Genomic DNA, 25,241 nt, shown 5'->3' with positions numbered 1-25,241 from the left:
TCAAATGTTAAGGAGAAGTAAACCTTTTCTGATGTACTGATCTAAAATAGTTACTCTTATTTAGGGAGCTCTTGGTAGAAGTGCTTCAAACAAGGTCATAAACAGGAAGCCAAACATGGGTCCCAGAAAACAGGATCCCAACCAAAGAGAAAGAGAATTTCCAGAAATGATAGTGAGGAGAAGTTCCAGGACAAAGGCTGTACAACTGGACTGAAGCACAACAATCCTAGATTGGAGCAGGAGGTTGGAAGGTTCCAGGAGGGATGCCTGCAAGAGAAACACCAAAAGTACAGATGATCTCACAGGCTTGACCACATGCGAAATTTTATTAGGGAGGGTCTTTTCAGAGTTGTTATGGGTTTAGGAAAAAGAGGTAAATGATTAGAGAAAATTGTTTAAGTGAAAAATCAGTTTAATTATAAACAGTGTGGAAAAAAGTATAAGAATGAAAACATTGATAAGTACCACATGCCTCACCAGTGAAATATATACATAGTCACAATAATGCAAACTCTTAATATGGATTTAATTAAGAACTAATGATGACTGAAGGATGGAAAGAGAATGTGCATGAGCTAAAATCCTCATTTTCCATATAAAATCAATAGATGATATCTGAAACTGCTGCATGTAGAGGCAATTTCATATGAATATTAGGTGATGACACTCTAAAACCAGCCAACTTGAAGGAGTTTGCTAGGTAAAAAAGAAGGGAAAGGATAATTTAGACAAAGTTTTAGCTTATGTGTGAATGAGACTACTATGTATTCTGTCTGAAGAGACCCTAAACTGATGTGAATGCATTCTTAGCTATTGGAGAACCAAAAGCTTGTAGCTAATTTTCAAGAAATTGTAGGTATATGATTAAGAGTATAGTTAGTCCTTTTATTCCTCAGTCATTATGGGTAGTTGTCCCTGTTTTGCCTATATCATGCAGCCTGGCAATGTAATGATTCTGACTCCAGGATGCATGGTTTATCTGTGACCCTGGTCTGCCTGTACGAGTATTGAACTTGGTGAGGCTCAGTGAGTCCTGTGATCCTATAATGGATAACCCTTAAACCTAATTACAAGGTTAAGTAGACTCATACATATTAAACAGAAATCCCTTATAACTGAGATGTATTAACTCTAAAGTGTAGTTGTGATAAATTCCTATTTACTAATTTGGTTATGTGGAGGCAGCTAGTTAGGACTAGAGCTAAGTAGTGCGGTTCAATATTTATTGAACCCCTTTGTTATGTCAGGCCCTGTGCCAAGTAGTGAAGCAGAGTGCAAATGTGTGTAAGAGACTGCTTGTCTTCCGAGAGCTGCAGGCTAGTGGAGAGATGGGCAGTAAAAATACAATTTCAATATGATGTGATTGTGTGCTTGGATAGAGGTTGATAAAGGATAATATATGTGCATAAAAAGTTGCTTATATCAGCCTGGAATATCAAGGGAGGCTTCTCTGAAGATGTGATACCTGGGGTGAGTTTTGAAGGAAATCTGAGATTAGGGTCCATGTCTGCTGACACTGAGTTAAAAATAGTCCAGAGCAATGAAGTAGGAAATGGATGTTCAGGGTTCTGTTTATGCTTTTTAACATGTCCTAGCCTAAGTAAAACTCTCCATTTTAATTATAGAACCTAATATCAAAGCATTTGTTGGGTATAAGTCCCTTTTATAGTATGAAGATTAAGGTTATTTTTAAAAAGAGAAATACAAATGATTTCAATTACAGAAGAGTGCCTTAAAATAAATGGAAAACAATGGTTGAAAATGGAAGAATAACAAATTTTTACCTCTTCTGTCATTAAAAATTGGTAACATAAGATGCAGTACTTTTTTTTTTTTTTCTTTGCAGTTGCAAGATTTAATAGAGTGAAAAAAGAGCTCCCATACAATGGGAAGGGCCCCAAGGGGGTTGCCCACTCCCAGCTCGAATGCCTGGGTTTATATCCCGATCATTGTCCCTCCCCCTGTGCTCTCAGGTGATATATGATTTGACTGTTTCTTTACCTCCTGCTTTTAGCCTAAGTTGTATTTTAGTGAGCCCTCTTTACTACCTGATTGGTCGAGTGTGAGCTGAGTTACAAGCCCCGTGTTTAAAGGTGGGTGCGTTCACCTTCCCAGCTAGGCTTAGGATTCTTGGTTGGCTTGGGAAATCCAGCTAGTCCTGGCTCTCAGTCCCCACTCTCAACAGGAAAACCCGAGTGCTGTTGGGGAGGTTGGCCAACGATCGCTCTAACTGCTTCCTGCTGAACTGGGGCATAGTAGGAGTCGTGCAGTTGAGATTTCCTCGGGAGGGGTGCCTTCGATGTCATTAACATCAGAACATGGGCTAGCAGGCCAGTCCAGGGGTCCGCGGTAGATCTTAGTCATGGATAAGATGCAGTACTTTTTAAAGGGTAGATAAAGATTAAAAATTGAAATATAGTAGTAGTTATTTAAAATCTATACAAAACGAAATGTGTATATGTGTATGTTAGGCTGAATAACTGTCTTGTAAAGGACATTAATAAATCACTAACTTAAGTAATAATAGATAATTTAGTAAGGGTTAAAACTAATTCTGTTTTTTAAAGGACAAGGAAGCATGGGTTTAGCAATTAGAATAGTAACAAAATGCTGAGGAAAATATTAATAGAAATATTTAATTACTTAGGGCATAAAAATGTGAATAATGTGAGGTTTTTATATATTTAAAAAATACCAGACAAACATTATTATTTTCCCTAGACATTACTAGATAAGTAGAGGAAGTCTGGAGAATAAATCCGATTTATCCTTATTTTAGCAGAGCACTTGATGGTCCAATTGTACTTAAAAATTAATTTAAGTTGTTTTGGATATTTGCAGTGTTTAGTTGATTAAGATCTGAGTGAAGTACAGTACCATAGAAAGCACAAATACAGGATCATAGTGTTAATTTTAAACAATGATTTTAGAAGATAAAATTGGTAAGTGATACGCATACTGAGTGTTTGTGTGTGTGTGTGTTTCAGGAAAGGTTTAAAGTTAGTTTTTTACTGAAAGGATAATTATCATTCCTTACCTTACTGAGAAGTCTGTTACCTAAAAGGGCAAAATCAATAACTGTTTTTGGAAAACAGTTCTTTTAAACAATGGCAGCACTCATTGGTCAAAAGGCAAGAAGTAAAACTTTTATTAGTAGGAAAAATTAGGAGAAAGAAAAATATTGCTAATGGCTCTCCATTTGGATAAACGTTATATGTTTGTGTCTTTCCCATTATATATTTATATTTCCTAAATGCTTATATCTTTTCTATTCATGATTATTTTATATGAAAATAATAAATATTATATAGTAATCACTGGTTATTCTGTTCTTTAATTTTGGACTAATGCATTATTATTTAGATGTTTAATATGTCCTTTTCTTTTTTAGGTATTTGAATAAAGCAAAGCCTGATTTCACATTGTGATTTTTTATTCAAGCTAATGTTAAGGCAAAGGTGATCTTTTAACAATGTGCAGCAAAGTCTGAGATCTATTTTAATTCTATGTATGTTATTTTTCAGAAAGAATGCTTTGTGGAACTTGGCTTAAATATAGGACAACTGGGTATAGATGATTCTACACAAGTGCCTCCTGGTTAGTATTTTTCCAATAGCATATAATTAATGATAAATGAGAGTGAGCCTAAGGTTTATATTGCTATTTCTGAGTTAATCTAGCAATTTTTTTATATCTGAAAACTAAGCATGCTTTTGCCTCTCCTTGGTTACTGTTATTTATTGAATAGAATCCTGTATGTTGTAATTATTAGAGTTCAACTAAATTTTGTCTTTTTATTTGAAAGTCTTTAAAATGATTTTGAAAAGTCATTAGACACATAAGTTATTTTTGTTATCAGAATCTTTGCTGGCAACATCCTTTCCTGACCATCAGTATCTGTTTTTACTTTTGTATCACCAAGTTAAGTGAGCACTGACGTCTACCTTGAGTCAACTTAGGCTTTAAAAATAGTGTGTTTTAAACCTTAATAATCCAAGCAGTTTTCCTAACTTTTCCCTTTTTGTGCATAAATTCAATGTACTTTTTATTAAATACTACATTGGTATTTAGCTATAATAAAAACGAAGTAAAAATTTACTTAAAGTATGGGAGCACCATATTGTAGTGGAAATAATACTACATAGGGGTTAGGAGACTATTCTAGTCTTTCCTCTGCCACTGGCTAACTGTGTTAACTTGCACAAGTCACTATACATCTTTGGACTTGTTTCTTCCTCTATAAAATAAGTAAGTTGGCTCTTACCACTATTATAATAGCAATATTACATAATTGTTACTATTATTATTACTATATAATCAGAAATAACCATTGAGCACATACTATATGTTGCATCTATATTGTCTCATGTTAACCTCTCAGCAACTCTATATGGTATCAATTTTCATTTTTAAATACTTTATTCATGTATAATGCATATAAAAGAATACATATATAATAAGAGGACAGCTTAATGAATTTTTTACAAATTGAATACACCTATTAAAATACCCAGAACACTAAACAGAAGCCCTCCTCCTACCCTCTTTCAATCTTTAATCCCCATTACAAAGATAACTACTATTCTGATTTCTGGCAGCACAGATTAGTTTTTCAAATTCTTGAACTTCATGTGAATGGAAGCATACAGTGTGTCTCTGTGATGTTTGACTTCTTTTGTTCAAATTATATTTGTGACATTTGGCCATATTGTTATATGTGTTTATAGATCATTTGCTTTCTGGTGTTCCACTGGATGCATATACCACACATTTATTTATCTATTCTACAGTTGATAAATATTTGGGAAGTTTCAAGTTTGAGGATAGTACAGATAAGGCTACTATGATCATTCTAGTATGTGTTTTTTGGTGAACGTATCTATATTCTGCTGTGGAGTATATACCTGGGAGTGCATTTTCTAGGTCCTAGAAATATTCATTCATTCATTCATTCATATTCATATTTGTATATGCTCATTTTTACTAAATAACTGCCGGTGAGTTTTCAAAAGTGTTAGTACCAGTTTACACTTCCACCAACAATGTATGAGAGTCGTAGTTTTTCTGTATGTCCTCACTAATGCTTGGTGTATTTCATCTTTGTCTTAGTCAATCTGGCAGCGTATAGTGGTATTGCAGTATGGTTTTAATTTTCTTATATAATGTGATGTAGGATTATTATCTCCATATTAAAGTTGAAGATATGGAGATGTTAAGTAACTTGCTCCAGGTCACAAAACTAGTAAGTGGTAGAGCCAGGATTCAAAACTAAGCAATCTGTCTCCAAAGTCTGCTACACTGTGCTGCCTCCCTCCTGCCACCTTTGACAGCTTTTTCTTATTTTATAAGAAGATGTAAAATATCTTATAAAATATCTTATACTTTTATTAATGGCAAATGATAGTCATATAAGAAAAGTAAAGGAAGTAGTAACAAAGCCTTGAATTATATTTTTATTTTTTACTTTTGAAATAATCTTTAAGAGTTATTTAAAATTATTCTAAATCTCATAGTATCTATGCTTTAGAAGACTTAATATACTGTATTTTTAAACTTACGGTGCAGATTTTCCTTCTTTGATTCATTCATAATATAGCAAATGTGTTTGAGACCCTGCTGAGGGCCAGGGACTCATGAATACAGAGATATACATAGAATACATAGACATAAGACATAATCTCTGCTTTTAGGGGAAAAAATAGTGGTGAGTGACAGATAAGATACAGGTGGTATTTGCTGTTATTACATTTAAAGGGCAGTTGGAGCATAGAACACTAAGCCTGCTTGAAGGAGGCTGACGACCTCTTATTTTATATTTTAGTCTGTGTCTTCCACTTTGATTAAGTTGGAAATGTAATGCTAATGTTTGAAAATGTTGCTAATACTTGTGTTTGGCTAGAGGCAAGTTTTTTATATTCAGAATTAAGTTTAAGTGTGGCTTAAGGGAATTGTGTTCTTACGCATCTTTAAAATGTCTATTACCTATGTTTTACCATTACTGCTATTCAGTTATTATGTTTGAAATGCATTTCTTACTTATGAGCTTTTATATAAAAGTCAGGAGAAAAAGTCCTTACAATTATACTATAGAATCCTTATTTAACAATAATAAAAAAAGTCATAGCCATTATTTCTACAAACTCTCATGAACATGCATTGCATTTATTTTAAATACACACACACACATTTACTATGGAAACCATTTTATAAGAGTGATGTTAACAGAGTGAGCAAGCTCAGCATTCTTTCATAAGCCTTCATGATAAAGGAGGTCATATGTCTGATATTATTGTCTGAATGTATGTAATAATGAATCTTATTAGATGAGGGTTCTACTAAATAGACATTTTCTTTCTAAAAGAAAAAATCATACTCAGTTAGTGCAGTATTTCCTGAAGCGTTATACTCAGGAGCACTCATAAGATGCCCTGTGAAAAAGAGAATCTTGTTGTCAAATAGGGTTTGAGAAGGGCTGTACTGTATACCTTCTTAAGATACACAGTGTATGTTACCATCTTATAAAGACTATGAGAAGTCTTAACTAAATTATTTTAGCTTAGCATCTTCCAAGATCATTTTAACAGAAGTTTTTTTCCCGAGCAAGTTCTACTAATATAGATGCATCTGTTAACATAATGGTCCTCAGGGCACTCTGAAAAACACAGAATTAGAGTATAAGTTGGAGATTTTGGTTCTGACTTTTTAGCCTTCTTATTCTTAGGACAGAAAATAGCATTGAAAAAGCAAAATTATTGTATTTCACATAATTGACTAGTTAAATTTTTTAAAGAAGTCTGTTTGATTATTGTTATTTCATACTACTTTGGGTAACGAAGCGCTGTTATCATATAGTAATATCCTCTGCTTTTATTAGAAAATGAGAATTGGCTGGCAACTTATTTTTACCTGATTATTCAACTGTTCTTTATTCATTCAGTGAAAATTAAGAATATAAAACATTTCTTGGCATATTATGAGAAGAAAATCTTGAACTGTATAAACTACATTAATTGAAATGAACATAAAGGATTATAATTTGAATCTTAAGAGAAATTTTAGCTTAATCCTTAGTCAAGGAGGATGAAAAAAATTGAGTTGTTATGGGCAGTTTTGTGATGTGCTTATCAAGATAACTGAGAAGAACCGGTTACGGGGTTCTATGTGAAAACTATCTCCAGTGCCTGTAATATACTGTTTGTTATTTTCTGAAAGTTGACTGAACTTCGCCCCACTATAGTATGCTGCAGTATTACATCTGCCGTTTCATGCTATTAAAGCGTTCACTGAAGCATTGTCTTCTTTGGTCACTAAGTCTCAGAAATCATAGCTGATTGAAATGAAACTGTATTGTTACTATATACATATATATGTAGACTATATATTTTTTATATATAATCATTTTATATATATAAATGATTTATGTTACAGATCCCAGACACTTTCCTTAGTCATTGTATAATCTGTTCAACTAATTACTTCCGAAATATTAGGACTACAATAAACTAAAAGAATAAGGCATTCTGGCTCAAATACTCTAGTGAAAAAACCATAATTCTCAGCAAACTATCGCAAGGACAAAAAACCAAACACCACATGTTCTCACTCATAGGTGAGAATTGAACAATGAGAACTCATGGACACAGGAAGGGGAACATCACACTCCGGGGACTGTTGTGGGGTCGGGGGAGACGGGAGGGATAGCATTAGGAGATATACCTAATGCTAAATGACAAGTTAATGGGTGCAGCACACCAACATGGCACATGTATACATATGTAACAAACCTGCACATTGTGCACATGTACCCTAAAACTTAAAGTATAATAATAATAAAATTTAATAAATAAATAAATATGTTGTTAAAAAAAAGAAAAAACAGCTTTATGGATTATTTTTTAAAACTAAAAAATTATCTAATACTGAAAATGTACCACACATACATTAATCTTTCTTTAAAAGAATTCTGATTTTTCCTTAGTGTTGCAATTTTATATTTCAAAACTAGAGTTTTCAAGTACTGCAGGTAATAGAAAAATGACTGCTAATTTTTAAATGACTTTTATAGAAGTGCAATATACATACTGGATAGTACACAAATCACGTATATACAGATCAGTGAATTTTTACAAAGTGAATACACTTGCGTAACCTTCAGCTAGACCAAGAAACAGAATATTACCAGCATCTCAGAAGCACCCTTAGGCACACATTCAGATTCTGTCACTCTCATGGATAAAAACTATTCTGCCTTCTGACATCATAGATTAGTTTTGCTTATTTTTGTACCTTATAGAAATGAAATCATATAGTATATACTCTTTTGTGTTTGGCTTCTTTTGCTTTTCTTTATAATATTCAAGGTGTTGTAGAGAATTATAAATCATTCATTCTCATTGCTATATTGTAATCTATTGTATGAATATGCCACTATCTAGTATCCTGCTGATGCTATTGTTTACATTTTCGGTTATTATCAATGGTGGTGCTGTGAATATTCTTGTATATGTGTCTTGGTGAACATATGTATGCATTAGGGTTTATAACTGAGAGTGGATTACTAATTGTCGTAGGATGTGCACATATGTTCAGTGTTAGTAGATATTGCTGGACACTTTTCCACAGTGTTTGTACCAAGTTCTACCCCCACTAGCTTTGTATGAGAAATTCATTTGCTCCACATCTTTTACATTTCGAATTGTCAGTCTTCATTTTAGCTACTGTCGTGGTTGTGTATTTCATAGTGGTTTTAATTGCATTTCCCTGAAGATCAATGTAGTTGAGCAACTTTTCATGTTTGTTGGTTCTTCAAGTCACTTCTTTTGTGAAGAGCCTTTTATTTAAGTCTTTTGCCTGTTCGTGTCTGAGAGTCGTCTATTTTTGTCTATGATGAGTTCTTTATATATTCTGAACAGGAGTCTTTTGCCAGATATATATACAGCAAGTATATTCTTCCACTCTGTTACTTACATTTTCGCTCTCTTAACGGTGTTTTTTGATGAACAGAAGTTTTTTTTTAAAAATGTAATATAGTCTAGTTCATGAATCTTTTTCCATTATGATTGGTACTTAAAAAAATCTCATCATAGAATCTTTTAAAATGGCATTTGTAGAGTGAGATTTTTCCTATCTAGTAGTAAGGCTTTTATTAGATAGCCAATGGTAGAGTGGAGTGGAAGTAGGATTTTGTAAATGAAGCTGTCAATAAATTTTGTTTTTCTTTAAGAAAAAAATTAAAGATGAATGAATAGGAACATTTTTGTATTATGAGAAGATGTTTTAACAAAGGGAAAATTCATTCATCAATTTTTTGTTTGATTAAATGCTCATAACTGTTTTAATTTTAAACAAAAAATTGTTTAGCTTTATTATGAGATGTTTTAACAAAGGGAAAATTCATTCATCCATTTTTTTGTTTGATTAAATGCTCATAACTCTGTTTTAATTTTAAACAAAAAATTGTTTAGCTTTAAACAATTTAGAAAAATCTTTTTTACATATAAGATATTCTTGTAGCTTTCTGTAGAGCCATCTGGCTTTAAAAATCATTAAACGTATCAATACCAGAAAAATGTATCTAATGTTGTTCTAAATGTGATTGCTCATACTCATGTCTAATAATTTTTTTTAATTTTTAGAACTTTTTGAAAATGAGCATGTACGTATTGGGCAAAAAGGTAAGCTTTTAATTATAAATGTTATTATTTCTGAAAAGTGAGACAGTCCCAGGTAAATGTCTGCCTCAAATAACCTCCAAGTGAAATTTAATCTCTGAAAAGTGAAAAACCTAAGGAGGAGTAATATTTAACCATGTAGATTATATAATGAGAATCTTTATAAGTAGGGAAAATGCATCATTTTGACTTTATCAATAAATGTCAGAGAAAGAAGTACACAGCTGGTTCACTAAAAAGGAAATGCAGACACATATTCCTCAGGGATGTTAGCTTAATCCATTCGGCAGTAGAATTTCATTTTAAAATCAAAGAGGCAGGTTCTGTCTTTGATGCATCCACACACCTCTCATTAGAGTTAATGGGAATATGCTCCCGCATCAGGAGAAAATATAACTGTAATGGTTCCCAGTGACCATTCACAGTGGCATGGCTTAATAACCAAAGTGGCTCTTAGTCTTCTGGGGAATAATTTTTCCCTATCTTTTGAAGATTCTTTTCCTTGTTTTTATAAATCCTTTTTTGTCTTTGAGATATGAAGTACAGATTGGTCTTTGTGTCAGAATGAACCTTCTATGGCAATTATATTGTCATGTACCAAATCCGTACTTCAATTTTTAAAAATTGTATTTATTTAGAATTTATTTGTATGATTTGACACTTTTATTAAGAGCAATTGCAAATCAAAGAATATGCTTCATCTCTTTTTTATTTCATGATTCCTTTGTTTCTTCTGCTCATGTCATTTTCATTTAATATAAGATTATTTTTTCCATATCCTTTTAAGAAGAAAATATGAGAAAACAATACTGGTTAGATAAACATTAGCAGTTTTTTTGGTATGTCTTTTTTTGATTTTGCTTCATTTTGTTTTTTTGGACCTTTATTTCCAGACTGAATAGCTGACATTTTTATTAAAGAAAATAAAAATTAAAATGAAAGCAAAAGATAACATATTGATTGTGTGAACTTGGCTTCTTAAGAATAATTTGAGCCTTCTTACAAGGTTATGAGATCTTTGTTTCTACGTCTTTAAAAATCCCTGTTTTCTGTTGATTTTGGCAAATAACTAAGAAGTCATTAATATCATAGCTAACATTCTTATATATTGTAATTCTTAAACATGAAACTTCATGTACCATACATTTCCAAATATTAGAACATTCGTGATGTAGTAGAATATGCATAAGAAATTTGGGGTTTCCGTAGCTATGAATTAACTTGATAATGGAATCTAAAAATTATTTCATATATATACATGCAGACACACACACACACACACACACGATACTAGTTTCAGATCCATAGAGCTATAGTTAAAGCAAAGTGATCTCAAAGTCCTTACATTAAGTCCCTGCTTATCCAGACTGGGTAGGAGGTGGAAGAGCTTAAGGCGTGCAAGTGGGAGGGCTGCAAATAGGGCTGTATTGAAATCCAGAGAATAAATTTTAAAAGGTAAAGATATGGTGTAATTATGTTAGATAGAAAGACTTAATTTCAGCTTCCCAAAAGATTTATAATTGAAGATTTCAGTGATGTTTCTTACATTCTGAGTTTTCAAAGGAGATTTTCATATACTTTTGATAGTTCTAGCAGAACAAGATAGTGCTGCTGCTCAACAGTACATCAGACAAGGAAGTCCCACGGCACTGAGAGCTGAATTGTGGGCTCTCATTTTGAATATTTCCAGCCAACCTGAGGTAAGAAGAAAAAAAGGGTGGGTCAGATTTTAGCTTTGGGGTATTTATTTTTCAAAGACCAGTTATTCAAAATTGAAAAAACTTTTGTTTCTTAATCTATTATGAACCCCCTTTTTAAATTTTCAAAATCACTTTAGTTTTAGGTTCTAAAATAAGATTTAACATATAGTTTAATCATTGTCTGCTTAATATTGAAGTTTTTGTTATTAATAATTAATGAAATGGTGTGACCTGACGTATACAACAAAACAGTAAGTAAAATTTTGAGAAGTGGGGACTGACAATTTAGATCCATGAAGATATGTGGTTGAATACGGATGTTAGACTACAGAGAAATAAAGAAGGGCAACTCAGGCTAAGTAAATGAATTCTTTGTCCCTATAGGTACCTTTGAAATATGCACAATTTTTATGGTTCTAGAAATTGACAGATTAAGTGGGAATGTTATTTTTCTATATGTAAGAACATTTTATTTTAGGAAACATGAATATGAAAAGAGATCACCAGCAGATGGGTAACAGAGTAAATAAAACAAAATTATGTAAGACATCGATTCTTGAAATATTCTTAGTGGGGATTTTTTTGTTTGTTTTTTGCTTAAGCCCATTAATCGTAGAAGTTATCCATTTAAAAAATTTTAATGAATAGCACACTAATAGTTTTCTAGCCTGGTGGTTAAAAACATCGGTTTTGGAATCATACAGACCTGGTTTCAACTTCTAGCTCACCCAGCTTACTAGAAATATATCATTGAGCAAGTACTTAAATTTCTTCAAACCTCAGTTAACCCACACTTAAATATAGGTAATGATATTTATATCACATAATCGTCAGAATTAAATGAAATAATATACATGTACTTTTAACATAGTGCCTGGAACATAAATGATCACCATTAATAAAAGTAATCATAAAAGTTACATATTACATTTAATTATGCTATAAATTAATTATAATTAATAACTTTTTAAAGAAAATCAAATATTATTAATATTGTTACAAAAACTATACCTCTAACCCTTGCAAACTATGTATATGTGCATGTGTGTATACTGTGTTTTAAATCTCCCTCTGAACAGTTCTGTCAAAAATCACTTGCTTCCTTTGTGAAACAGTAAAGCTTGCAATTTATTTCAGAGCAGTTTTAGACAAATGATATTGCTAACTTTTTATTGTGACACTTTAGAGAAAATAGTTTATAAAATAGGTTTGAGTATATATTGGGCCTTTTCTTGGTGAGTATATCAATTCTTGTAGAAGAAGATACAACTCTTGTCCTGATCTAACTTTGTAGATGCACTGCCAACTTAACTGTATAGAAATTGGATTAACAAATTCTATCTCTTAGCAGAAGAATTACTGCCATTTCTAAAACAAATTTAGAATATTTCCAGAAGTATCATCCTAATAATAAAATAATAATCCCAGGTAATCATTTTTTACAGTGTTCAAAAGTCGTTTTTACTACTTGTAGATGTTTTCTTGTAAAAGTAAAAAAATTTTAAGGCGGTTTTTACCCTTGAATTTTGGAGCTAATAGCCATCTGAGTTTTCTAATTGCAAAGTGACAAGTCTATTCAATATCTGTAAATAGAAATTAATGTTTTCAGAAAAGCAACCCTGATTTTTTTATTAAAGCATCTTTTATCATTTGCAGTTAATTTCAGCTATAAAAGTGTGACCCCAATGAACTATAGCAGTTCCAAAATAATTGTTGTAGGTGGTACATTAGAGAGACAGAAAGAGAGAAGGAAAAAGAATACTGCTTTTTATTAGGAATACCTTATTGGAATTTTTTGTTGAATCGCTTTTCAATCACATAAAATAAGCTGCACATATAATTGTAGTCATAGTTGAGGAGTTAGACGTAAATGGAAGATTCTACATTTCACAAACATAAAGCTATTCTTTAAAATCTATTTCAATACAAAGACTTTGGATATAATACTTGTGGTTCCTAGTAGTTAATTGTTTTCATACTCTGAATAGAATATTATCTAACTTTCATTTTTTAAAGAAAATCTGATAGGTTTAAGAAGATTGCTTTTATATATTTCCTTTTCTACACATTTCTAGGTGTGTGTCAAAATATCCATATTTAGTAAACATTGTTTAATTTTTAAAATTTCGGTTTGCTAATTAAAGACAGAAAATGTTCCTCTACTTTTGCTCTAGGTACTTGCTTACTAATAACAATAGCCAAGACTAATATTAACATTTAAGATTTTCTTTAATGATTTCTTAGGAAGGTTCTTACAACCTTACGTTGGCTCTTAACGATGCCTGATCTGCCTAGATTTTTTTGGTCAGCTCACTTAGTCTTCACAGTGCCTGTTTCTGACCTTCACTCTCTTCAGTCCCTTCTCTTCAGTCTTAGCAAAATACTTCACCTCCTGATACTTAGAGAAAACAGAAGTCATCATTAGAAATACATTCAAATTCTTCCTGCCAAACTTGGAAACTTAATTGCATCAGTACCTGGTCCTTTGCTCAAATACTTTTATTTAAATGGAAGAAATGTCAGGCTGGGCACAGTGGCTCAGGCCTCTAATCCTAGCATTTTGGAAGGCCAAGCCAGGTGAATCACCTAATTTTGTGAGTTTGAGACCAGCCTGGCCAACATGGAGAAGCCCTGACTCTACTAAAAATACAAAAAATTAGCCAGGCATGGTAGTGCATGCCTGTAATCCCAGCTACTTGGGAGGCTGAGGCAGGAGAATGGCGTGAACCCGGGAGGCGGAGCTTGCAGTGAGCAGAGATCGTGCCACTGCACTCCAGCCTGGGCAACAGAGCAAGACTCTGTCTCAAAAAAAAAAAAAATGAAATGTCTACCACTTACACCTGTTGTCAGTGTTTAACCTCATTGACTATTCCTTTATTGAAATATTCCTTTGCTTTTGTGACACAATGCTCTTTCTGGCATTCTTCATTTGTGGAGGGTCTTCTTTGTCTTATCAGTTAGGATTCTTGAGGGTCTGTCTATTCTTCATATATTCCTTAGCAAATATTACAAACTCCCAGAGCCTCATTTACCAGTTACCTCAAATCTATATGCCTTCTTCTTAGATCTCTCTTTTCTAAACTTCAAATGCAGCTGCTTAGTGAACCTAAGCACTTGTATATCTCACAAGCACCTCAAATTCAAGATGTCAACACTCTTCCTAAATTCCTTTTTCAGTACCACTGTTCATCAAGGAACCATAGCCAGAAACCTGGTGTCATCCCTAACTCCTGAATATCATATTGTATTACTCAATAATTATATTACTCAATAATTCCTTCTTGATTTAACTCCTAAACATGTTTCGCTACCAGTCTCATTTCAAAATACTGTCATTTCTTGCCTGGATTAAAAAAAAAAAAAAAACCTTCTACCTTATCTTTCTGACTTCAGCCTTGTTCCCTATAAATCCTTTTTTTTTTTTTTTTTTTTTTTTTTTGAGATGAAGTCTCACTCTATCTTCTAGGCTGGAGTGCAGTGGTGCGATCTTGGCTCACTGCAAGCTCCGCCTCCCAGGTTCACACCATTCTCTTGCCTCAGCCTCCCGAGTAGCTGGGACTACAGGCGCCCGCCACTATGCCAGCTAATTTTTTTTTTTTTGTATTTTTCAGTAGAGACAGGGTTACACCATGTTAGCCAGGATGGTCTTGATCTCCTGACCTCGTGGTCCACCTGCCTTGGCCTCCCAATACCCTGCTTTTTTAAAAACTGAAATCTGGTGATGTGGTTTGGCTGTCCCCACCCAAATCTTATCTTGAATTGTACTTCTCATAATTCCTACATGTCATGGGAGGGACTAGGTGGAGATAATTAAATCATGGGAGCAGTTTCTCCCATCCTGTTCTTATGATAGTGAGGGAGTTCTCACGAGATCTGATGGTTTGGTTTTATAAGGGGTTTCCCCCTTCACTGGGCACTCATTCTCTCCCCTGCTGCCCTGTGAAGAGGTGCCTTCTGCTGTGATTGTAAATTTCCTAAGGCCTCCTCAGCCATGTGGAACTGTGAGTCAATTAAACCTCTTTCCTTTATAAATTATCCAGTCTTGGGTATTTCTTCATAACAGCCTGAGAATGGACTCATACAGTAAATTGGTACTGCAGAGAGTGGGGTGCTGCTATAGATATCTGAAAATGTGGAAGTGACTTTGGAACTGGTTAACAGGCAGAAGTTGGAATAGTTTGGAGGGCTCAGAAGAAGACAGGAAAATGTGGGAAAGTTTGGAACTTCCTAGAGACTTGTTGAATGGTGTTGACCAAAATGTTGATAGTGATATGGACAATGAAGTCCAGGCTGAGATGGTCTCAGATGGAGATGAGGAACTTGTTGGGAACTGGAATAAAGGGGATTCTTGTTATGCTTTAGCAAAGAGACTGGCAGCGTTTTGTCCCTGCCCTAGAGATCTGTGTAACTTTTGTCAGTCAAGAAAAATGACAAGACAAGTCTCAATTATTTTAGGAGGTTTGTTTGCCAAAGTTAAGGATGTGCATCCTGGAAACAGGCTTATGCCTTCTCCAAAGATAATTTTGAGGGCTCCAAATTTAAAGGGGAAAGAGCGAGGTATTGAGAAGTACACAATTTTTATGTAAGAGGTGGGCAGGGAAAAATAGTTATTCATGCCTGGCTCAGTGAAACTGCTTTTTTTTTTTTTTTTTTTTTTTTTTTTTAACCTCAGATGACATAGACAAATGGAGCCAGGAAAAATGTGGGGAATCTGCCTTTTTATATGAGATAACATAGATAAAAAATGGGGCAGGGAAACAATCAGATATGCATTTGTCTAGTGGGCAGGGAGGTGACTGCACCTGTAAAAATAAGCTATCAATTTACATTGCCATAGTGAAATTTTAACAGAAACAGAGGGTGCAAGCTCCAAGACTTGGCAGCTTCCATGTAGTGGTTGTCTAGCAGGTACATAGAAGTCAAGAATTGAGGTTTGGGAACCTCCACCTAGATTTCAAAGGATATATAAAAATGCCTGGATATCCAGGCAGAAGTCTGCTGCAGGGGTGGAGCCCTCATGGAGAACCTCTGCTAGGGCAGTACAGAAGGGAAATGTGGGTTGGAGCCCCCACACAGAGTCCCCACTGGGGCACTGCCTACTGGAGCTGTGAGAAGACAGCCACCATCCTCCAGACCCCAGAATGGCAGATTCACTAACAGCTTGCACTGTGTGCCTGGAAAAGCTGCAGACACTCAATGCCAGCCTGTGAAAGCAGCCATGAGTGGGGCTGTGCTCTGTAAAGCCACAGAAGCAGAGCTGGCCAAGGCCATGGGAGTCTGCCTCTTGCATCAGCATAGTTAATGCTGGAATGAGTTGAGATTTTGGAGGACTGTTGGAAGGGCATGATTGTGTTTTGAATTGTGAGGACATGAGATTTGGGAGGGGCCAGGGTGGAATGATATCATTTGGCTGTGTCCCCATCCAAATCTCATCTTGAATTATAGTTCTTATAATCCCCACATGTCATGGATGGGACCAGGTGGACATAATTGAATCATGGGTGTGGTTTCCTTCATTTTGTTCTCGTGATAGTGAGTTAGTTCTCATGAGATCTGATGGTTTTATAAGGGGCTTCCCCCTTTGCTGGGCACTCATTCTCTCCCCTGTGGCCCTGTGAAGTGGTGCCTTCCACCATGATTGTAAGTTTTCTGAGGCTTCCACAGCCATGCGGAACTGTGAATCAATTAAACCTCTTTCCTTTACAAATTACCCAGTCTCAGGTGTTTCTTCATAGCAGCATGATAATGGACTAATACATCTGATATCTCAGCTTCTGGTTAAACACTTAAAAATCCTGTATTTTAAACACCTTAACATACTTTCTCTTTTCCCTATGTTTGTACATGTTCCATCTACTCTTAAAAAATCTTTTTTTTTTTGCCTCTTCCTCTCTACTCACTCCTTCTCATAGCATTGTACATTCTCAAGTCTTTTCTATCTTAGGAATAAAGGTAAATCTTAAACCTCATGTCTTTCCTAGCCATCTCCCTCTCCCTTTCCTTCCTTTCACAGCTACACCTGTGAAACAAAATTCTGTGCTAGACTTAATTTCATTATTTACTTGATTGTATTAATATGAGTTAAGTAATGCTGAGTTAATCACTTGATCTCATTAATTACTCAGTTGATTGTAGTCTGACATACACCCACCCCCACTACATGACTACAACTACCCTAATTAAAGTCACCAAGGAATAGTGGACATATTTTAGTTCTTATACCTACAGTATTGATACCAGTGCCTACTTGATCCTTGAAATATTCTTGGTCTTTACTTTAGTTCACCCTGTTTTCTTAGCTCTTCTTTCTCTCATTTTTCTTTGTTTAGTCTCCATTTGGATTCCTCTGCTGGATCTTAAGTGCATGTATTTCTCAGAATTCCATTTTGATCTTATTCTATTCATTTTCCCTGAACTGTCTCATCCACAAGTCACCTGTTCCCTAATGGCTTCAACTGTGTTTTCAATACAAGCTTTTGTTTAAGCCTAAAATTTATATTTCTAGTTGCCTAGAGTAGCAGTCTTCAGCCTTTTTGGCACCAGGGACCAGTTTCATGAAAGACAATTTTTTTCCATGGATGGGGGTGTGGGTGGGAATGATTTCATAATGAAACTGTTCCACCTCAAATCAGGCATTAGTTAGATTCTTGTAAGGACCATGCAACGTACATCCCTTTCATGTGCAGTTCACAATAGGCTTCACACTCCTATGAGATTCTTATGCTGCTGCTGATCTGACAGGCAGTAATGCTTCCTGGCCCACCGCTCACCTCCTGGCCCAGTTCCTATAAGGCCATGGACTGGCCTGGTACCAGTCTGCACGCTGGGGATTAGGGACCCTGGCTAGAGAACTCCGTTATATGTTTCACATATATCAGACTCAAAAATATATCATATGTCTAAAAGAAAAATATATCATGTCTAAAAGAAAAGGCAGAATCTATACCTCAATATTTTCTACAAGACACGTTGAATTGTCTTTGCACCATGTTGTTCTCTCCCTGAAATGCCTTCTCTGCCTTTTATCTACTCATCTTACAATTAGCTATAAACTGTTAGGAATTCTGTGGGTTTTTTCATTTCCCAAGAGTATATTTGTTTTTCTTAAGACAGTGTAAATCTGTGTAAAATACCAAAAAAGTACTGAAATTAAAATATTCTCTGATGCTAAAAATTGGGCTACTTTGTTTTTCAAAGATTGCTTTTTATAATCATGATTTATTACCCTTACATATATATACATTACCAGAGCTTATATCAAATAGCCTTTTAAACTATTCTGTTTATATTGGCAATCATTAAATTTTATAGATCCTTATATATTTTATTGGATAAATTAAAATATTAACATAAAAAATTTGTCTCATCGATTGTAAGCATATGGTGTAATTCTGACTTTCCTACCAATGTTTTCTCTCATGTTATATGGATAAATTACACTAAAAACTATTGAAATCAAATAGCATAGACTGAGGATTATGGAAACTATTTCCGTCACCAGCTATGACAGTTAACTTGGCCAGATCTGATTTTTTAAATGTGAAAATTCAGAAAAGAAACTAGATATTTCCAAAGTCTCTTTTAGGTCTCAGATTCTCCGATATGTTTTTTTCCCTCCAGAATTGAGAATAGATTTTTGTCTAAGCACTGTTATCTGTCTAAAGTCATAGATATTAATTTATTCATAGCATTTAGATTGTGTCTAATCTTTCAGGAAACATCTTTAGTTATTCAGATTGGTGAGTGGGGATCCTTGTATGAGTACAAATTATTAACTGCATACTCTCCTGCTATTCAGACAGCAGCCAGCCCATAACTGGTTTAGATGCTTTTAGATCTTTAAGCACTATAATTGGGTGGGAAAATAATGTGTTTTACTTAATTCAGCTTACTATTTGCATCCATTTGTGAGAAAACTCACAATTTAAAATCCACATAAAAATTTTGTTTTGAAAAAATAAAGGGACCATGAGGTATATGATTTTGTCCATGTGTCAGTAAAATATACCGCACAATGGTTGATAAAGAACAGCTGAACTCTTAAGAACTCTGTCCAAGCTTATGCCTAAGTCACCAGTTAACAAAGGCCTTGATTTAGTCTAAAGCTCTGTGAGGTTAGGTTACTTGTCTATCTGGATTACTGCTATACTTCTATCTTCTGGCCAGGAATATTAAACATCCAATAAAATTTTAAATAAAATATACTAAAAGTTGAGTTAATGTCCTTTGCAGGGACATGGATGAAGCTGGAAACCATCTTTCTCAGCAAACTATCACAAGAACAAAAAAACAAACACTGCATGTTCTCACTTATAAGTGGGAGTCGAACAATGAGAACACATGGACACAGGGAGGAGAACATCACACTCCGGGGCCTGTCAGGGGGTAGGGGGCTAGGGGAGGGATAGCGTTAGGAGAAATACCTAATGTAGGTGACAGGTTGATGGGTGCAGCAAACCACCATGGCACATATATACCTGTGTAACAAAACTGCATGTTCTGCACATGTACTCCAGAACTTAAAATACGATTTAAAAAAATATATATATATACTAAAGGTTTAATACTGTTAAGCTATGTGATATGTTATTCAAGAGAATAAGGAAAAGTAAAAAAAAATTATTATGTATATAGTATATTTGTTAGATGCAAATATCAAGTTTTTAAATTTACTTTATATTTTGTTAGACATTAAAAGGGTTATATTGGGGAAAGCCAATATATTTCAAGTAGTTACAATTATGTCAGTAGTTGTCAAATGACATTAATAAAACACAGCAGCCATTTGTAATCAAATCTTTAAATGAACTACTGAAAAATAATACAACTATTTCCCCAAACCAATAATAAATTTAAACAGAAATGTTGAAGCTCTTTTCATTAGAATTGGGAGTAAGGCAGTGATTATTCACCAGTATTATTTGTCATAGTTTTTGAGGTTCTAGCTGAAGATGTGGAAATGAGTTCATGTATGTTTGGGGAAAGAAGAGATACAGTCGTCTTCTTTGCAGATGATCATGACTGTATACCCAGAAAACCCAATAGATTTTTTAAAAATTACAAACAGGGATATGAAATAAATATACAAAATCAAGTTTTTTCTCTATTATCAATAATGAATTAGAAATAGAATAGTGAAAAAATACCTCACAATGGTAGAAACATTAAAATATCTATAAGATAAATTTAGCAGGGCAGGATCCATATGAGGAAAATTATAATACTCTATAAAGAGCAATAATGTTCAACTCTTACATAGCACTTACCCTGTGCCAGATACTATTCAGAGCATATTACATGTATTAATTCATTTATTCCTCACATCAACCTACAGATAAGTTGCTGTTATTTTCATCTTTTTACTGAGGCTCGGCAAAGCTTGTTAATTTACCTAGGGTCACACAGCTGAGATCTGAATCATTCTTGGGTGGAGAGACTTAATGTCATTCATAAAAACAGGAAAGTCTTAATATTATAAAATTTGTCAGTTTTTCCAAAACAAATTTATTAGAGAATTATTTTTATTTTTAACTGGATGAAATTATCTTAAAGTTATTATGGAGATTAAATGTTCAAGAATAGCCCAATAAATTATGAAAAATAATGAATGGTGAGTCCATAAATAGATCCAGGTCTAGCATTTTATTTCAATTGGAAATGCATGGTTTATTTAATAACTGATGCTGATAATTGTCCATCTTTCTGAAAGAAAACAGACCTTTTGATAACTAGGTACAAGAATAAATTCCACGTGGATTATAAATATTTAAAAAAAAATTTAATTGACAATTTTAGAAATAAAATTAGGAAAATATTTGTATAAACATGTGGTGGGGGAGCCTTGCCCAAAGCAAGTAAGAAAACCCAAAGCCATAGAGTACTTTTGAAAAATTGTCAATGTATGTTGGCAAGGATGTGGAGAAAAGGGAACCCTCCTTCACTGTTGGTGGGAATGTTAGTTAGTAGAATCACTATGGAGAAAAATTTGGAGATTCTTCAAAATACTAAAAATAGAGCTACCATATGATCCAGCAATCCCACTCCTACATATATACCCAAAAGAAAGGAAATAAGTACATCGAAGAGATATCTGTACTCTCATGTTTATTGCAGCGCTATTCACAATAGCCAAGATTTGGAAGTAACCCAAATGTTCATCAGCAGAGGAATGCATAAAGAAAATGTAGTACAAATATACAATGGAATACTCTTCAGCCATGAAAAATAATGCGATCCTGTCATTTGCAACAACATGGATGGAACTGGAGGTCATTGTGTTAAGTGAAATAAGCTAGTCACAGAAAGACAAACTTTGCAGGATCTTACTTACTCGTGGGAGCTAAAAAGTAAAGCAATTGAACTCATGGAGATAGAGGATAAAAGGATGGTTACCAGAGGCTGCTAAGGGTAGTGCTGGTGCAGGGGAAGTGGGGAAGATTAATGGTTACAAAAAATAGAACAGGTGAATAAGACCTAGTATTTGCTAGCACAACAGAGTGACCATAATAAAAATAATTGTACCTTTAAAAATAACTAGAAGACTATAATTGGATTGTTTGTAACACAAAAGATAAATGCTTGAGGCATTTACCCTGATGTGATTATTACACATTGCATTCCTATATCAAAATATCTCATGTAACTCATAAGTATATATATCTACTATATACCCACAAAATTAAACATAAAAATTTTAATAAATTGTCAATCTATACCATAAACCAAAATCAAGTAACACATTTTTGCAATACAAATGACAGTTAATCTTCCTTATAAACAACAAATCTAACAAATTATTAAGAGAAAGATAATCTAATAGAAAAATAGGTATATGTTACAAATGACAAATCATTGAAATGGAAATTCAAATGGCCAATAAATATATGAAAGGTTCTTCAACTATATTGAGTTGGGAAAAGTGCAAATTAATACAACAATGAGATGTTTCTCATGCATGAAAATGTTTAAAAGAGGTGAGTACATAGATAAAATGTGCTCTCATGTCGCTGGTGGGAATGTGAATTGATTTTTTTTCTGAGATTAGTCAGGCAATTCGGGGCCCAGTTTAAGATACATAGAGCCTTGGCCAGGCGCGGTGGCTCACGCCTGTAATCCCAGCACTTTGGGAGGCCGAGGCGGGCAGATCACCAGGTTCAGGAGTTGGAGACCATCTTGGCTAACACGGTGAAACTCCGTCTCTAATTAAAAAAAAAAAAAAAAATCAGGCGGGTGTGGTGCTGGGCACCTGTAGTCCCAGCTACTCGGGAGGCTCGGGCAGGAGAATGGCGTGAACCCAGGAGGCAGAGGTTGCAGTGCGCCGAGATTGCGCCACTGCACTCCAGCCTGGGCGACAGAGTGAGACTCCGTCTCAAAAAAAAAAAAAAAAAAAAAAAAAAAAAATACATACAGCCTTCAGTCTATAATCCTGCCTTTGCCAATTTATTCTGTAGATATAAAAACATAGTGCCTAAGATTTATTACAACATTATTTGTAGGGACAAACAACCTGAGTATCCATCTACAGGGATATGATTAAACAAATTGTGACAAATCTATACCACAGCTTTAAAAATATTAAAATGTATGTAACTATTAAAAAGAATGAGTTAAATGTGTATTGTTTAACAAGAAGGAAAACCATGATATAGCATTAGGTTAGAGAAGCTGAATGATGAGTATGGTATGATTCCATTTCATATTGAAAAACGACAACACAAATACCCAACTATGATTACATAGTCATATAAGCATGGAGATAGGTATAAGCATGGAAGAATACAAATTGCAAATAACACCACAAATACAATACCAAATACAAATAATATTAGTTATTTTGGGACGGTTGAATGGAAGGAAAAAGGATGTTTAACTTTTTCTTTATTTTACTTTAGATTGTTTCACTTATTTTAATGGTCATATATTAGTTTGTAATTTTAAACTTATTTTTAAATAGAGGCAAAACCCTAAATGTAGCTTTTGCATTACTCTACTTATGCCAACTGGCAGGAATTGATATTTGAATTAGGTGCTGTTTCTACCATTAAGGAGCCTGCATTCTAGCCAGAGATATGGATTCAGTAGATACAATGGAAGATAAATAAAATAGTAAAATAATTTTGCTTTAGTTAAAAAATGTAAACATCAGTGAGAACCAATTAAGCCTTTTTAATTAAAATTTAAATGACTAAAAATAGCCAGTAAATGCCCAGATCATCGTTAGGCAAAGAGCACTTTGACTTAAGCCAAAGAACTATGTATTAAACATCTTTCACGATGAAGAAATCATATTTCAGGAAACATAGAGTCAGATTTTATCCTGGCAAGGCAGCTACATGCAGTAAATATTCCTCCTTGTCTCAGACGAGACTCTATCCCACAACTCTTCTGTGAGGTCAGAAGGAGTCATACAGATCCGCATGTGCTAAATTGCCTTTGGGTTTGAGAGGAGGCTAGGGCTAAAGTGCCTGAGAGGTGAAAGGAGGGATTTGGAGGAATCCACAGGTCGGCTAAAGCAACCAGATAATATTTCCATCTCTCGTTAGCATAACTATTACCCAGTTGATCCCTACCTTCATCCTTAATGCCCTGACCAACTATGAACCTGATGCTTAACTTGATTACTGTCTCTAGTCCCTCCTCCCCCTTCTTCCTTTCCTCCCTTATTCTCTCCACTTTCCATTTTCCCTCTCTTCCACTTCTTATTCTTTATTACATTAAACATTAGCCTAATCTCATTGTTGTGCAGTTAATCTGATTTTATAATATTATGTGGCCATATTCTTGTATTTATTTATTTATTTATTTTAGAGACTGGGTCTCAGTCTGTTGCCCAGGCTGGAGAGCAGTGGCTCAATCATAACTCACTGTAACCTCAAACTCCTGAGCTCAAGCATATGGGACCATATTCTAATACTAAAAGCTGACTTTATATCCTATATGATTGCTTTTACTACCAGGAGTGCTTTGTTATGCTTAAGCTTTTTATTTTGTAATAATTTAGGTATTAGAAAGGCAGTATAAAGTAATCCTTCTGAGTTTTTTGTATAGGTTGTGGGGCCAGGTTTCTTGAGGTTAAATCTTACTAGCTTTACGGTCTTCAATAGCAAGTTACTTTTCTCTCTTGGCTTCAGTTTCTCAAGCATAAATGGGAATAATAATCACTGACCTAATTCATTTTGTTGGTTTGGGATTAAATGAGTTAACTCATGTAAAGTGGGTAAAATAGTGCCTGGCACCTACAAGTACTTAATAAATACTGTATTTGCTATTAAAGTTAAATTATAGTTAACTTAGCAAATATTGACGGAATACTCACCAGGTGCCAGATGTTATCCTAAGTGATAGGAGTAAGCATATTTATTGAACATCTACTATTAGTCAGGCATGAGGGTTATAGTAGTGAATAAAACTGAGTTCCTGCCCTTCTTAGTGTTTAGAATACTATTGATTATTATTTGAGTTTGAGGCTGACTTTATAAATGTGATTGACCTTTAATTTTTTGTTTTACTTTTAAATTTAGGATGTCTTGTATTATGAGCAGCTTAAGACCAATGTGATACAACATGACCTTTTGGTGGACAGTCTAATCTATAAAGTAAGTAAAAGTCAGCTTAGTTTTTCCTTTTCATTAATATAATTTAAAATTGAGATTCTTCAGTATGCAGAGCCTGTACTATGTATAATGATATATATTAACCTTGAAAAATAATTTTAAGTGATTAGATTTATACATATAAAGTTAAAGTTGGTGTTCAAAATTTGCAGTTTGCATTCTCTGTTATATTCTTTCCCTTTGAAACTGTCTTCATGATTCTTTCCTAGTCCTCCTATTTTTTTATTAAGATAAGCATTTCTTATATCTCTAAATTC

At 34.1% G+C, this 25,241-nt stretch overlaps 1 protein-coding gene across 4 annotated transcripts in view; it reads left to right on the top strand.

Moving 5' to 3' along the window:
* The window catches only part of TBC1D19 (TBC1 domain family member 19), a 178,450-nt gene that overhangs the window by 72,175 nt on the left and 81,034 nt on the right, over positions 1-25,241 (top strand). For all 4 annotated transcript variants that reach the window (XR_004027327.1, XM_030801175.1, XM_003258556.4 and 1 more), the window contains 4 exons: positions 3,525-3,597; positions 9,636-9,674; positions 11,259-11,371; positions 24,892-24,966. Coding sequence is in view for 3 of the 4 variants with exons in the window: in XM_030801175.1 (XP_030657035.1) it covers positions 3,525-3,597; positions 9,636-9,674; positions 11,259-11,371; positions 24,892-24,966 (300 nt within the window). In the remaining variant the exon portion in view is untranslated. The remainder of the gene's footprint in view (positions 1-3,524; positions 3,598-9,635; positions 9,675-11,258; positions 11,372-24,891; positions 24,967-25,241) is intronic.

This window comes from Nomascus leucogenys, chromosome 20 (assembly GCF_006542625.1).
Source record: "Nomascus leucogenys isolate Asia chromosome 20, Asia_NLE_v1, whole genome shotgun sequence".
NCBI lineage: Eukaryota > Metazoa > Chordata > Mammalia > Primates > Hylobatidae > Nomascus > Nomascus leucogenys.
Note: the sequence above shows the minus strand (reverse complement) of the source record. Positions and strands in the feature narration are given on the sequence as shown.